General features: G+C 37.5%; 1 protein-coding gene across 1 annotated transcript; it reads right to left on the reverse strand.

Moving 5' to 3' along the window:
• Positions 1 to 232: 232 nt before the first annotated feature.
• On the reverse strand, positions 233 to 11,522 carry LOC145774170 (L-sorbose 1-dehydrogenase-like). Its single transcript, XM_082585342.1, has 13 exons — positions 11,299 to 11,522; positions 9,655 to 9,715; positions 9,109 to 9,256; positions 8,507 to 8,786; positions 8,119 to 8,242; positions 7,396 to 7,618; positions 6,743 to 6,862; positions 6,563 to 6,672; positions 6,185 to 6,275; positions 5,217 to 5,409; positions 4,308 to 4,410; positions 1,454 to 1,573; positions 233 to 648 (listed from the first exon to the last, which is right to left on the reverse strand). The coding sequence occupies exons 1-13, from the start codon at positions 11,411 to 11,413 to the stop codon at positions 510 to 512; spliced, it is 1,827 nt and encodes a 608-aa protein (XP_082441468.1). The 5' UTR covers positions 11,414 to 11,522; the 3' UTR covers positions 233 to 509.
• Between the last annotated feature and the right edge of the window lie 1,215 nt (positions 11,523 to 12,737).

A 12,737-nucleotide genomic window follows, 5' to 3' on the forward strand; every position in this document is an offset into this window, starting at 1 on the left:
CGATTCCCGGACTCTAAAAACAGAATCATTTTTGACAAAAAATGACAAAACTTTTTAAAGAAGAGAAAAACATTCCTACAATGATTGAAGAATGATGTATTTTATCTCCAAGAGCAAGTGTTGTCTCTTAACACTCGCAATCCGGAAGGAAAAGTATACCTGGAACGTACAGAGTGATATTTTGCATACTTTGAAATGCTTTTCCTTGATCCCTTTCAGTTAGTTAACCTATCTCAACAAACTTGCAAGATACCACAATTCTGACGATCATGTATTAACGTGAAATAGATTGTAAAAATTTTAGTTTTGTATAATTAATTTCAAATAAGACGTTTGCATTTTCGGCACATACATGTTGAATACTAGCATGAGCTACTTCACAGTTTACAATCTTCAAAGATAATCCCGCAACACACCAATACATTTGCATAGCACTCAGTAATTAATCAGCGCTAGAAACTCGAATCAAACCAAGCACAATATTAATCACATATTATTGCAAAAAAAGACTACAATAGATTCCAATCTTCTTTGATCATATCCGATACTTTTTCACCAATCATGTAGCAAGGTGCTTGTAGAGTCCCGGATGATTGATCAGGCATCACCGATGCGTCGGCAACTCGTAAGCCCCGAACTTTGTAGACCCTGAAAGAAAGCATCAGAGCGTGAGATACGGTGCCCGGTCATTTGGTCGACAGGACGTTTGGTCGACAGGACATTTGGTCGACAGGACATTTGGTCGACTGGACATTTGGTCGACAGAACGATTCATTTTAGGGTTAGGGTTAACTAACCCTAACTCTAACTCTAACCCAACCCTAACCCTTACTCTAACCCTAACTCTAACCCTAACTCTAACCCTAACTCTAACCCAAATGTCCTGTCGACCAAATGTCTTGTCGACCAAATGTCTTGTCGACCAAATGTCCTGTCGACCAAATGCCCTGTCGACCAAATGTCTTGTGGACTAAATGTCTGTCGACAAAATGTCTGTCAACCAAACGTCCTGTCGACCAAATGACCGGCTACGGTGAGATACAATGACTTGTGAACCTCGAAAATTAGAACAACTTAAAAAATCTCAATCTCTGGGTTTCTTCAATAGTTTCACTTTCATCAAGAACACTTCAATGCTTTTGAAAGTTTTGCAGTTAATGGTTTTGAATGATTCTTGAATTATTGCAGGACTAAATTGAATTCTGAAAGCTTTCCAGAAAAACGTCCCTTGTCGATGATGATAAATACCGGTACAGTGAGAGCAACTTGAAATACCAATGAGCCTAAACTAACACCTGCAGTTTGCATTATATTTTAATACCTTTTACAGTCCAATATGTAAACGTACCCACCGAATACACAACTCACTGAAGGTTGTGTGTGAACTCAAGACCTCTATGGTCTCAACAAGATTTCAAATTACAAAAGATCAAATTCAAACAATTGAACAAACCTCAGTCTCTCATCAGCCACCGCCATTTCATCATCCTTTCTTCCCATCTTGGCGGTACAACAGGGATGGTATGACGTCAGAACGTGTTTGCGGGCCATGCATTCGTAGAACTTGTCACTTCTGAAACGTCATCAGTGGGATCATTTCACGTCATAGCAAATAGGCGTCGGGATATTTTCATGCAAAGTTTAGGTGTCATGAAATGTTCAATAACAATAAATTTTCAAACATCGTGACAGGTTTAGTATTCAAGTAGTAACATTGACAGGAGGGTTCAAGTGGTAGTCTACTTGTTAGAAGCTTTGAATCCAGGGAAGTTTAAATAAAGCATATTTTTCGCTACAGGCCATGGCCTGGTTTATTCGCATCAAGCCCATTTTGGAGACAACTTATGCTTAGAAAAAAATTACCTTGTTTCGAGATGTTATTAATATCAAAGACAGGCAAGACACAACAATAACACAGGGTTGAGCATTACAACAGTATATTACATATTTACAAATAGTTCAACATTCAAACGTTTTCGACTTAACTTAAGTCCTCATCAGGAATCTGTAAATAATTATAAACTACAATAAATTTCACTTCTTGACAGTGACTACCGTAACTAACTAACTAACTAAAAGCATCGAGAAACACGCACGGTTAAAAGCACTGGAGTGGAAAACATACAGACAGACGAAAAATTACATTAAGAAAAGGCAACTGCATGACTAAGTTACAAACGAATTTGCACCACGGAGTACGTGATACAACTAGGCTAATAAATATTGTTAAAACAAACTTTGATATTAATAACAATATTAATAACAATACCGTAAGTACTTTAAAGACTTCGACAAACAATTGATAACAAAACTGATTCCATCGGGCAGTAACCCCGGTAAACTATACGGCTTGGTAAAAGTACACAAGGAAGGTAACCCTCTTCGGCTTGTTGTTTCTATGATAGGCTCTCCGGAATATGAACTGGCAAAATTCTTAGATAGCATGATTAAACCGTACATTCCAAATTCGTATATGCTTAATTCCACAAGTCATTTTTTAGAAAAACTAAAAGATTATTCTCCGTCTTCTGGACAGATGATGGTCAGTTTTGATGTTAAATCTCTGTTTACGAACGTACCTTTGAAAGAGACTGTTAACATCATTGCTGACTACATTTATTCGGAAACAAAACCAACTCAATTACCTTTCAAGCGTGACGTATTTGTCAAGTTAATGAATTTAGCTACCGAAGGCATATTTATGTATAAAAACCAATTGTTTAAACAAATTGACGGTGTGGCCATGGGATCTCCATTGGGCCCTACTATTGCTAATTTTTTTCTGGCACATTTGGAAACAAAATTATTTGAAAAACATCTAGCATTTCACCCGAAGTTGTTCTTACGTTACATTGATGACATTTTTGCGGTATTCAATAAAGAAACCTCATGTGAAACCTTTTTAGATATGCTGAACTCTCAACATAAAAACATTAAATTTACAATCGAAAAAGCACGTGAAACCCTTCCCTTTTTGGACGTTGAAATTAAAATTAATGCCACTGGATTTGATACTTGGGTTTGGCGCAAACCAACTCATACTGGTTTGTTTTTGAACTTTGATGCATTATGCCCATTGAAATGGAAGTCTGGTTTGATCTTGTGCCTATTAACTCGGGCTAAAATGATTTGCTGCAATGATGCTCTTTTTAATATTGAAATAGAGAAATTGAAACAAATGTTTTATAATAATGGTTATCCAAAATTGTACTTTGAGAAAATATGGAATCGTTTTATCTCTGAGAATTCCAACCAAAAAGAAAAGGCTGAAAATGAGTTAAATGTGAAGCATTGCTTGTCCATTCCGTTTGTGGGAAAAGAATCCAAAACGTTTGCTCGTAAAATCGGACAGTTTATGAAAAATAAATTTGATGTGGACGTTTTTCCTGTTTATAAAACATTTAAAATTAGTTCGTATTTTCAACTAAAGTCCCAGACGCCTTCGTCTCTCTGCTCAAATGTCGTATATTGTTTTACATGTCCGTGTGATTCGGCATTGACGTACATCGGTATGTCCACCAGACATTTGACCACGAGAGTACGGGAGCATCTGAACTTTAGAGACTTAAAGAAAAGTGCCATCAAGGACCATATCATGGATTGTTCTTTTTGCACAGATCAAAAATTCTCTGCTGACTCATTTAAAATTTTACGCAAAGGCAAATCCCAATTTGACACAAAAATTCAGGAAGCGTTGTTAATCAAACGCTACAATCCAAATCTAAACAAACAATTATTTGCCGGTGGCGCCTCCATTCTCCTCAATATTTATTAGCCTAGTTGTATCACGTACTCCGTGGTGCAAATTCGTTTGTAACTTAGTCATGCAGTTGCCTTTTCTTAATGTAATTTTTCGTCTGTCTGTATGTTTTCCACTCCAGTGCTTTTAACCGTGCGTGTTTCTCGATGCTTTTAGTTAGTTAGTTAGTTACGGTAGTCACTGTCAAGAAGTGAAATTTATTGTAGTTTATAATTATTTACAGATTCCTGATGAGGACTTAAGTTAAGTCGAAAACGTTTGAATGTTGAACTATTTGTAAATATGTAATATACTGTTGTAATGCTCAACCCTGTGTTATTGTTGTGTCTTGCCTGTCTTTGGTATAAAAAAGCAAACTCTCTCCCGAAACTATATTATTAATATCAGTTTTTCTTTCCTATGTTTTAGAAGGTATTTTTCTTTTAACGGTGTCTTTTTTGACGATCCGGAAATATTAGTACCAGGACCAAATTATCCTCCCGCCTGGCTTGTGTTTGGACTTATAATCGAATTTCCTCGTCATATTTCCTTCACTTTACTTAGATACCTTGGTTCCTTTTCCGCTTCACATTCAGGAGAAGCAAAGAACATTTCAATTCCACGTGATTTGAAACTGGGAGTTTGCTCCATTTTCTCAATGAATCGAAAACCTAGAAAAGCGACAAAAACAAGCAAATTTGATAACAAGTTTCCAAATTTAATTCATCAAGCTTTCGTTGTCACTTGTTCTGAGCAGACAATTCTGACTCATAAAAATCGTTTTATGATATAAACGTTTGATACAAATTAAAGTCTTGCAGTAAAGTTGACTCGATGATTGCATGTCTCTTCACTGGATCTTGTTGTGTAGTATCTGTAATCAGGGCCGGATTTAACTGATGGGGGGCCCAGGGCACTTTTAGATCGGGGGGCCCCCCGTGTAAAAAAATTGTTTGCGCCTACGGCGCGATAAACCACATTTACGTCTATAGTAAACACAAAATCACATTTTTTCCATGTAGGGGGACCCCCCTTCATAAGTCGGGGGGCCCGGGGCACCTGCACCCTCTCCCCCCCTAAATCCGGGCCTGTCTGTAATTGCAGTAGGCTATAAAGCATATGATTGCAATGGGCACAGAAAACAACATTATTGTTACGAATGTCTCACGAAAGCGACCGATGATATAGATGCATGTTGGCTTAGCTGCGGTGAATGGCTTTCTTCTGTCGCATCCAGGCTCTCGCTAGGAAGTGGAAGATTTAGATCAAATGGATGGGAAAGCAAGGAAGCCAATCTTCGTATCCACTTCCAGGCATGCCTGTAAGTGTTTTGCCAAAAACACACCCACCTGCTCGTGAGCGGCATCGAACCGGCGCCCGTTGGAGTGTCATACCAGGGCTCTCACCACTCAGGTATGCAGCCGATGTGAAGCTTCACATTCACAGTGATTACTTCCTTTCACAAGCAGGATCTTACCTTTCACTAATGTATCAACGTCTTCTTGATCGGACAAATATTGTATATCGATGATTGGATGGTCTTTGTAGTTGTTGGACTTGAGACGAATTGTTCCTTTGCTTTTGGGATGAGCTACTACCATGGAAGAACTAAAGTCACAAAAACTATCTTCCTCCATCTTCTTAACATTTTCCATCACAGATGTCATAAACTTGAAAATAGCATAGTATTAGAAATCCATGGAAATGAATATTTTCGTCTTACAAAAGATTCTGAAACAAAGTTTGCCAAAGTGTCAATGTCTTTGCTATAAATTTATGAACACAATTGCTAGTTTTTTTAAAACAATTTTTTTGTTTGGAACATGCACACTACAGCGCCATCATGACTATGAGCATGATACTGAGATGTTGTTGGCCGCTTCTTTCAAGACAGAAAAATCATCATAATTTTTTTTCACTTCTGTAGCAAACCTCATAATGGTGTGTAGCCTACGTGGTGAGAGTCACGGTTCAAAGTTCCTAAGGTCGCCAGTTCGATACTGCTAAAAAGTATTTGGCTGTGTCTTTGGCAAGACACTTAAAGGCACGATTGCAGAGTGGCCCCTCTTCGACTATAGCCCTTGATTTCTCTCATCTATGAACAGTACGCTGCTCCAGAAACAAATATCTTCGGCCCTTATTAGGGCTATGGCGTGCTAAACTGAAACGTGGGAACACATCTGAAACAAATAAATAAATCTGGCAACGCTGTTAAAAGATTATATTGTAAACCTAAAATATTAATAAAAAGAAACACAAAAAAAAGAAAAATTATCCTATTATTATGTAATATGCTTAGTATAATATGTCTGTTTCTTGGCAGCCGATTGTAGCAAGAATTAACAATGCCTAGTATGCGTCACAATGCTTAGTATACGTCACAATGCTTAGTGTACGTCATTAGGATTTTTCAAACATAAACAAAATACGTCATAAACAACCTACGTCAGCCCTCTTGTTCATAAAGTTCCCAATTTGTCCCTGAAATTCTGATTTGAGAGAAAGTTGTATAAGAAATAAATCGGGAGGTTGTAACCTGAAACCAATGGACAAAATCATTCATTGGAATTATGATAAATATACGACTTCCATAGAGGAGAAAAATGTGCAAAAGCCACAATAATCTAACAGGAATTTATTTAGGTCTATTACTATTTGCAACGTTGGTATAAAAGTCATAGATTTCCAGCTGAAATTTGGTTTTGGCTGTTTGGTCCGTATCGCGCAAATTAGCTTTGCGTTTTAGTTCAATCTGGTTCAGTTTTAGAATTTACTGCTCTAAAAATATATCAAGCGTTTGCTTCTCTATGATGCTGTACTCACTGCTTATCCTGACCACCGTTGACCTTGAGGTAAGCAAAACTATCCAGCATTGAGCCACCCAGTGGAGGACTTCCACTGGTGATGTAGGAAAGGATGTTGCGCAAAGAAAGCTGAAAAAAGTTCATTATGAGACACATCGCTTACAGAGCACTGAAGTACATTCATCGCTATATTGCTTACAATATTGTTTGAGGATTCAACTTTCTCCTCTACACTTTCGTTGCTCTGCAAACAAACTTCCACCATCACGTGATCTTGAAGGTCCGATCCAACACCAGGAAGATCAGCCACTAGAGGGATCTGCAAAGAGATTCTAAATTTTATTGATCATTTTTGTAAGTCATCTTGGAATATAGAAAGAATTTTGCTTAAGAGATCTGGGAGGACTTTCCAATCACTAACAACTTCCCCTAGTATTTTTTATGATGTCATCATATTTTATCAATGCATGAGGATTTAAGCTACTCCTAGAACAGCTACTAAATATTGTTCTTTGCGTCCAAGGATAAAAGACAATAAGAAGACAAAGTGACTTTCGTTCTTCTGGTGACTATAGGCTACTAGGTTACTTCCTGATGTTATGGATGATTCTTGCTACTTCATTCATTTCGTCAGTATGTTTTTGTGTTGTGCCATTTGTTGCTGAACAGGTTGTGTTTATCTGTTTCAGCCCTCTTGATAAAGTCAGTCGTGCTGACTGACGAGACGTCGGTAATAAAAGCTAGGTATCATCCTTAACATCAGGAGGTAACCTGGTAGCCTATAGTCACCAGAAGAACGCAAGTCATTTTATTTAAGACAAAGTATGTTTCATAATGATACTTAATCTACACCTTGTTGTCCTTGAGATGGTCGTGAGGTCCGATCCCAGATAACATGAGAAGATGAGGAGTTCCAACAGCCCCGCCGCTTATTATCACTTCTTTGCTCGCTTTAACTTTGTATGTTTTATCTTCTCGAACAAACTCGACGCCTTCAGCTTGTGGGAAGTCGCCAGTGCTGGTTTTGAACAAAACTCGAGTGACGTGAGCGTTTGTTATGACGTGGAGGTTCTTTCTGTGGGAATAACATGATAATGTCTTTAAAAATATCCGCTTATGATATCTAGCCTATATTAAATAGTTCTATTAAATATATTGAGTAATTAATATTAAATCTTGCCAAGCATCGAAGAAACAAAACCAGTAGCAGAAGAACGTGACATGTGAAAGTAATTGACAGCCAACCTTCGGCTCGGAGACGGTACATGATGGTGATGGTGGTACACAGTGTATATTATATATTCTTCTCAAATCATAGGCTATGCATTCATCATTAGCTTCATGGCAAATGATAATGGTAATGATTTGGGAAAGAAATAATTATTTTTTTGATTTCAACAAGATTATCGCATGTATTGACATGGCATCATTATATAATATATCATAATTATGCATATGTTATACCATATAATCATTAATTACACCATAACTGCTGCACATTTGTTTGGCTTCTGCTGTAATACAAAGCTTCTGCTGTAATACAAAATTGGGTGTCTTCGTGATAAAACCAAATACCTTTGATTTGCAACTGGATACAGGAAAGCAGTAGCCGCACTCTCTCGCTTCCCATTCACTATTGTGCTCTGAATGCGAGAAAATCCTTCATCTTCAATTCCATTATAGTCGATGCTCTTGTATCCTGTGAAAAAGTGTTAGCATGCAAATTTGTTTTTCATCAAGACATTCATTCAAGCGATAAAAAGGGTAAAAATTTTACGATTACATCAAACATACCGTAGTTACCAATCACCTCTCAACTTTTGATGTAATCGTAACTTATAATACCCACAATATACAAGGAAAGTACAGATACAGTTATCATGTTGCAGCATGGCATATTCTGCAACAATACTATTTCATGTAAAAACAAAATAACATAGAAATGAATGCTTTAAGTCATAACCTAAATCCTTTCCAGCTTCCACAAACCAATCTGCAGCTTCATGTTCTCTACGGACACCAACATTCAAGTATCCATCAAATCCATGATACTTTGAATTCTCAAATTCTTTGTCATTCATCTTTTCACTTTTCTTAAAATATGGAAGAACATCTTCATAGCTCCATCCGTTCAACCCTAGTTTGCTCCAAGAATCATAATCCTTAGGACTTCCTCTTGTGTATATCATGGTATTTATAGCACTTGTACCACCAAGAATCTTCCCTCTGGGCCAAAAGCTTCTCTGCATGTAAAAGATCATTTTGATTTGTTGCTTTTCGTTTACAGGCCGTTTGAGATGAAAAGAAAGTACTAGTTGCAATGTACGACCAATGCAATATCATCATCAATGTTTTATCATGTTAACAAACCAAAGAAAGAGACAATACCTCGAGAGGGTCGAAATGTGTTCACCACAATTGTTCGAGTAGGCCTAGTAGGCTATGAAGGTTGCAACTAACACGGCGACAAAACTATAAAAAGAAACAAGACAAAAAGCGCCAACTACAGAACGTTAAACCTCTGCTTACAGTTAAAGTAGCCTACTTTTAAAAACGTTTTCAAACCTTATCGTTCAAGTGGTCGCTAGAGAATTGCTGAGGCTCAGTGACATATCTCCAATCGTATTCAGTCTGCTGGAGTAAAATCCATAGTCCAGGTACAGTTTCTCTCGGTTCAAGAGGGGCTTCACCCCCTGCCTCAACAAGAAGAACTCTAAAAATATTTATAGAAAGAGAACAAATAAAATGTATCTGATAATAATACAAAGAATTTTGCGACAAATTATTCCATGAAAAGTTTCAATTCACTTAATAAACTGTTTACAGCACAACTGCACTTTTTGGAAAGCCAAGGAATGTTCCTCGTGGTGTAGAGTTTGCAAAGCGATTCATAATTACTGCAATAAGTTCGGCCAACGCACTTCTGGGGCAAAGCTTCAACCAATTATTCCCACAAAATTTTAAGTTCGTAAACATAAATTAACAAACTATTTTTACTCAGTCAACAAAACAGCACAAACTTCTGTTACAACAATTAAAAATATACCCATGCATTCTAAACAAAACAATTGAATGACTACGCTGCATAGGCTATGAAATTGCTGAACTTACTTTATGTTTGGTATTTCAGACAACCGATTTGCAACCACACTGCCAGCAGTGCCAGCTCCAACTAAAAAAGGTTAACAGAATGGATGTGAAAACATTTGGATAAATTTGAGAAATAGCACTAATGAAACTGCCATTAGATCAGAAGGGCGTATAAAGTTGCACAATATAAATGAGACAACAATTAACACAACAAGAACGTGATTACGAAGCATTAGTCTTGTCTCCAAACAAGCAGTACTGGTTTTAACATTAGATACAAGTTTGTTTTTTTTTATTAGAAATTAAACTCGCAGAAAAACTGCTTGAAGCGATTGACTAACTGATATTTATAACTTTAAATTTTCCATTCAACATGATCAAATTTAGCAATCAAAATTTAACGATTTGTTTGCATAAATAAAACCAGAAGCGTTGATAGAACAGTCAAGAGGGTGCTTTAGGACCCGGGCCCGGGGGTGACTTTATGGGCCATCACCTTTCCAAGTGGCCCGCTCATTCTGTAGCTATAGCCCAATAATTATCTTCTTTACGCCCCTGTATAAAACTATCCAAGCCAAACCTGACGCAGCCACAGCAGAGCAAATAATGAGCCAGTAAGGCATTTGTGTGAATGTTTTTAAACTATGTAATTTACGAAATACGTTGACCCTACTTCAAACCAGGGGCGGATGCTTTGAGGGAGCGATTTCAACAAAACACAATGATGTGCAGGTTTACATTATTTCCAGTTTGCAATACACCGTAATGAAAGTTTCTTTTCTGTGTGTTAAGAGGGAGGGGGGAGATCGCCCCAATCACATCCCTTCCTGAATTTGCCACTGCTTCAAACTGCCTAAAGTTATTGTAAACTAGAATGTCTACTCTATTGCTTTCGACACATGTTCAAACACATGTACTTTTGAAACGTTATTGTCTTTTGGCTCGTTTCCACGGTTGCAGTTAGGGGAAGGAAAAGTCACATGCAAAAGCTAAGCAATCTCATCCTGCCTGAAATTAATGCCCAGACAACAAATCAGTCCTCAACATCAGCAGACGTTGAATCAATGTAAAAGACGATTGATTTTTTGTCTGGGTAGTTGAACTGAAAGAAAGCGTCACGAGTTTTCAATAACAAGACACCAACGTTGCTGGTAAGGATGACATTTTTCATGTTTGCTGCACAAGCAGACAAAACCGCTGACGTAGCACACGTCACTACATTGCTGTACACAGCATCATACGTACTTTGTATACGTACTACATAGGCTACATTGTAAATTTGGAAAGTGTATCAATTAGGTGCACACAGTACTTATGTTTTTGTACTGTGTGTGCAACATACAAGGCATGACAAAATGATACAGTATGTGTATCCAGGGCCTTATGAGGATAATTTGGGCCTGGTAGAAATGAGTTCTTCGGGACCAAACCAAGATACTTGTAATAAAAACACACTACATCCAAAGAATACACCGTGGTAACTTCAAATTTTCGAAACCCTTGGAAAGGTAACGATATTCTAAAATCATTCCAGGTCCGAAAGCACCATCTGTCAACGTTATTGTGACTGTGAGTATCACACTAACTTGCTTAATTTTCACTAACTTGCTTAATATTGATTCAGAAATGTTACTGCTACTTAAAAAAGAAAATATACGTACTTACCTACGATAAAGTCATATTCTTGCAATGGTTCAGATATGCTGATAGAATAATACCACTTTAAAATGTAAGGAATGCATAAAGCAATTGCTACTACAATCAAAATTGACTTAAACATTGCTGAAACTGTTTTTGTCAGACGTGCACAGTTGCACACTGCACATAGACGTTTAATCAAGTATTAACGAAGCCTACGGCCAGCGCGCTCACACTTTTGCATCAGGGGTAGGTAACGACAGGGCTACTGCCCATAGCTGACCTATATGTTTTTGGTTTTTACAAATTTGCCTTTTTTAATCATACTTGTCGCTGGCGTGAGCATGGAGGAAATGAAATAGGCTAAGGCCAGTAACCACACGACTTTGATCTCAACAAAATGAAAAAAATGGACGGTTTGGACAAAGCTGCACTGTACTGAATATGCGTGCAATTAAGGGCTGTTGCATCTGTCATATGTAACACTTCGACGACATTTCTGTGAAAATAACTTCTGCTTTGGTTAGCCCTCAGCGCATGAAAGTTGACTAACCCCTGCTTCATACCACATATTATCTCCTTTCTGGTTTAGACGTCATGCGCTAGCAGAGCTCATAGAGCGTTATGGTATTGAAAAGAAAGCAAACAGAACATAACCTGAACAAATTTATGTGTTTTTAGATTGATTCAACGTCTGCAGACCAATGCGATAAACAAATATGGTGAGAGTGCAGCATTTGAGGACCAACCTACCTTTGCAAACACGGTTTTGTGCGACCATTGAAGATGAAACACAATTTTGCACACATACCTGTCAGTAAAAGTTGCATTGGCTACGTCCAATGACGTTGAAATGATGTGAAAAAGCAGCTTTGGTTGGCTGGAAAACGTGCAAGCCTGATCGTTATTATCGTTCTTGCAATAATGTCTGATGACGTTGAAACGACGCCAATATGTTAATTGTTCATAAAGAATCAAAGTAAAAAGACTGTTGTTTTGCTGTCTAGGTTGATTCGGGTTAGCTGAGGCAATCGCAACGTTATGCGTGGAGAGAAATGACTCATTTTCTCATTTCAAATGAGAAACAGTTTTCATTTCACCTTTTGTATTTACACCGAAAGTCACAATCAGGGCTTCCCAAGCTTTTTTTACCCACGGAACATCAAAGTATAGCTTTGGTAGAGAGGTACTTTTTAAAAACCATAGACAGACAATCGATAACAACTTAATAACATTGAATTGCATAATTCAAAATTAATACAGAAATGAAACAGATACATAATTTCAAACGTTTTCGGCAAAACTTTCTGCCCTCTTCAGGAAAATATCTTAATTCATCTAAACAAAACAAAATTATTCGTGAAATGTTAATAATAAATGACTGAAAATTCAATAAAACTGCACTGACCTGCGTACAAGCAACAACTGACGAACAAACACAAAAGGTGGTAGCAATCTGTCATAAT

This window comes from Aplidium turbinatum, chromosome 7 (assembly GCF_918807975.1).
Source record: "Aplidium turbinatum chromosome 7, kaAplTurb1.1, whole genome shotgun sequence".
Taxonomy (NCBI): Eukaryota; Metazoa; Chordata; class Ascidiacea; order Aplousobranchia; family Polyclinidae; genus Aplidium; species Aplidium turbinatum.